Source organism: Gavialis gangeticus, unplaced genomic scaffold (assembly GCF_001723915.1).
Source record: "Gavialis gangeticus isolate Ggan-Ray unplaced genomic scaffold, GavGan_comp1, whole genome shotgun sequence".
Taxonomy (NCBI): domain Eukaryota; kingdom Metazoa; phylum Chordata; order Crocodylia; family Gavialidae; genus Gavialis; species Gavialis gangeticus.
Genome location: NW_017729027.1, coordinates 4,253,025 through 4,255,895, shown reverse-complemented (window position 1 = coordinate 4,255,895; position 2,871 = coordinate 4,253,025). Strand labels below are relative to the sequence as shown.

Below are 2,871 nucleotides of genomic sequence, written 5' to 3'. Positions count from 1 at the left end.
CGTTTGACCCCAGAACTCTTTCCTGCCATGGCAGGGGGTCGGACTAGATGATCTGCTCAGGTCCCTTCCGACCCTACTACCTATGAAACAAACACCTTTAAACAAAATAATACAAAACAACTGCACAAGACTGCCTTCAACTTCTCTGTCGAGAACATGGAAAACATTATTTAGGCTACAACCAATATCAAAAAACATTGACTTTACAACAACTTAAGTGATACATCTATATTTGTATTTCTTCATTCCTTGATTACCTTTGCCATGACTTCAGGATCTGGATCTTCTATAGGATCAGCCCATTCAACTGTAACAACATTTCCCCAGACTTTTACTTTGCCACTCATTAACCTGCGCCTGGCTTGAGCAGCAGTTTTATGATCTTCATATTCAAGGAAACAGAAACCCCTGTTTTTTTTCTTGTCATCAGGTTGATGGTACAATATGACATCTGTCAGACCCTCTGAAATTAAACAAAATATTTTTTAAATGCAACTTCAATTGAAGTGTTATGATATAAAACAAAAGGATGATCTAACTTAAAAAACATGTGATCTACAAGATATGAAAACAGCATGGACCATTTTTAAGGACTACTGTAAAGGGACCAGGTTACCTTTCTATACCTTCAGAATTGTAACTCACTTGTCACTGTAGTATCTTGGCATGCATGGGAACACTTTCCAGGACATAAGAGACAAAGACAGTGTTAAGACTTCAGAAGAGTCTTAACACTGCTCAACCAGAAAGTGCATAAGGATACCCAACAGACAGTTTTCCATGTTAAAAGGAAGTATGTAATAAAAGTTATAGCTCCTTAATTCATTTGCCTTAGTTACATGAGGGCAAGAGAATCCTTTAAGTCTAATAAGACAAAAACAAGAGAACCACCTCCCTATTAATTGGTCTCTTTTAGCCACAAAGCACAGCATCTCCCTTTGAGTTGTAGAACACTTTTCCTCCCCCCAACAAGACTACTTTCATTTGCTAGGTTGTTGTAGGTATACAATCTAAGGTTTAGTTATGGACAGTAGACTGTATTACTCTAAAACAGCGGTTCTCAACCTTTTTTGTACCAGGACGCATTTGTAAACATCAAAAGGACAGTCCCAACCGAGTGCCCCTCACTCTCGCCCTGCTGCCCACTGCCCCTCAGTGTACGGGGCAGGGGAGGCCCAAAGCCTGCAAGAGAAAAGCCATGGTTTCCCACATTTTTCTCCTTTAAAGAAAAATCCATTTTTAAAGTTTGTTCGGAATCCTTTCATATGATCTTATGACCCAGTTTTGGGTTGTGAATCACAGGTTGAGAAACGCTGCTCTAAAACACAGTATTGCCTAGGCAAGAATGACAGATTACCAGCTGACTAAAAGTAAGACATCCAAAAGGCTAGGACAAAATTGACAGAAGTAAAGTCGTCAAACCTGATACAACATAACCTGAAAGACGGTGAAGAGTTAATCACTGATCATACATTTTACCCATTTATTTCTGTCCAGCTCCCAAAACATACATACTGACTTACCTGTAACTTTGCTAAATTCTTCAACAATCTGTTCCTTGGTTTTACTCTTAGGAATAGAGCCAACAAAAAGCCTGTTATTGGCAACAGAGATGCATACACCAATGTGTTTCCCGGAACGAATTTCATGATTGTTGTACTGAAATAAAAACAGTAAGATAAATTATAAATAAGCTTTCTGTCTCCCAATTCAAAGATATCCAGACCAAATATTTTTTCCTCTCTAGAGCTACGATTATCAAGGTATAAAATTCTTCGCAATTTAATTAATACATCTGTTGTGGCATGTACATGACTGCATTTTTGTGGTATTTTTTTCCCCCACCACAGGTCCTCAATTTCAGCTAGCACTGCCTTCCCCTCCCCCCAGGTCTCTAAGCTTCATCTTTCCTTCCTGAAGGAAACTACGGACTCAAGACTTCACAAGAGGAAGAACCATAGTCAATGCAGCTTGTTTTAGCAAGCCCCTCTCCTTAAACTGAATCAAGCATAATAAAAAGCAAATTGAAGTTCACTTCAACAATTCCCTGTACAACTCCCATACGTAACAAAAAAATAAAAACAACCTTCAGACAGTAAGAATTTCTTCTCAAGAAGTAATCACAGAATCAAATCCAAAGCTATGAGGATATGCAAGAGCAACTGCCAAAATACTTCAAGGGTACCTTAACTGCGCAGGAGAAAAAAAATGAATTCAACTGAATGAATCCTAAAAAAACCCTTTAAAACTTGCTACTCAAATACCACTCCCAAAGTGGGCAGTTTAGGCATAGCACCCTGGACAGGCTGAGTCTAAAAAAAGTGCATGGGGTGGGGGTTAACACCCTGTATTTCCTTTATTTGTAGAAATAGTCATCTCACAGGCAAAAGACACGTGTTAATCAACTTCTCTACTCCTTTAACAGCAGGTCTCCGTTTTCCCTTTTCGAGAGCCAGCTCTTCATGTAGGGAAGTGTGTATTTCTTTAAGACCCTGTCAACCTCACATTTGTTCTAGTAGCAATTTTAGTTTTGGCGTTTTCAGGTTTCCACACCTCTTCTTTCCCTCTGTAGTGAATGCTACTGAGAATGTCTCATGTTTTGATAATACAGTTCTGCTGTTTTGTACTACTGTAATACCAATGGTGTCCCGCTGAAGATTTTAACAAATGCTTGACAACTATATGCCAATAGAGAGTTAAAAAAAAAAAAAAAAAAAAACCCTGCCACGTCAAAAGGATTCTCCTCTCCTTGTTGGTTGTAGAAGCATTCCCGGGTAGCCCAGAAAAAAGATATAAAGCTTTATTTAAAATATCCACTGCTCTACTTTTCAAAGTGCAGAGAAAAAGCAGTCTTCAAAACAAAGCAATGAA

The 2,871-nt window shown here is 38.7% G+C and overlaps 1 protein-coding gene across 5 annotated transcripts in view; it reads right to left on the bottom strand.

Annotated features, from left to right (window-relative positions):
• Positions 1-2,871, bottom strand: part of SYNCRIP (synaptotagmin binding cytoplasmic RNA interacting protein) — a 53,761-nt gene that overhangs the window by 26,659 nt on the left and 24,231 nt on the right. For all 5 annotated transcript variants that reach the window (XM_019520382.1, XM_019520383.1, XM_019520384.1 and 2 more), the window contains 2 exons: positions 1,524-1,659; positions 258-463 (listed from right to left, as the gene is read on the bottom strand). In XM_019520382.1, coding sequence (XP_019375927.1) covers positions 258-463; positions 1,524-1,659 — 342 coding nt within the window. The remainder of the gene's footprint in view (positions 1-257; positions 464-1,523; positions 1,660-2,871) is intronic.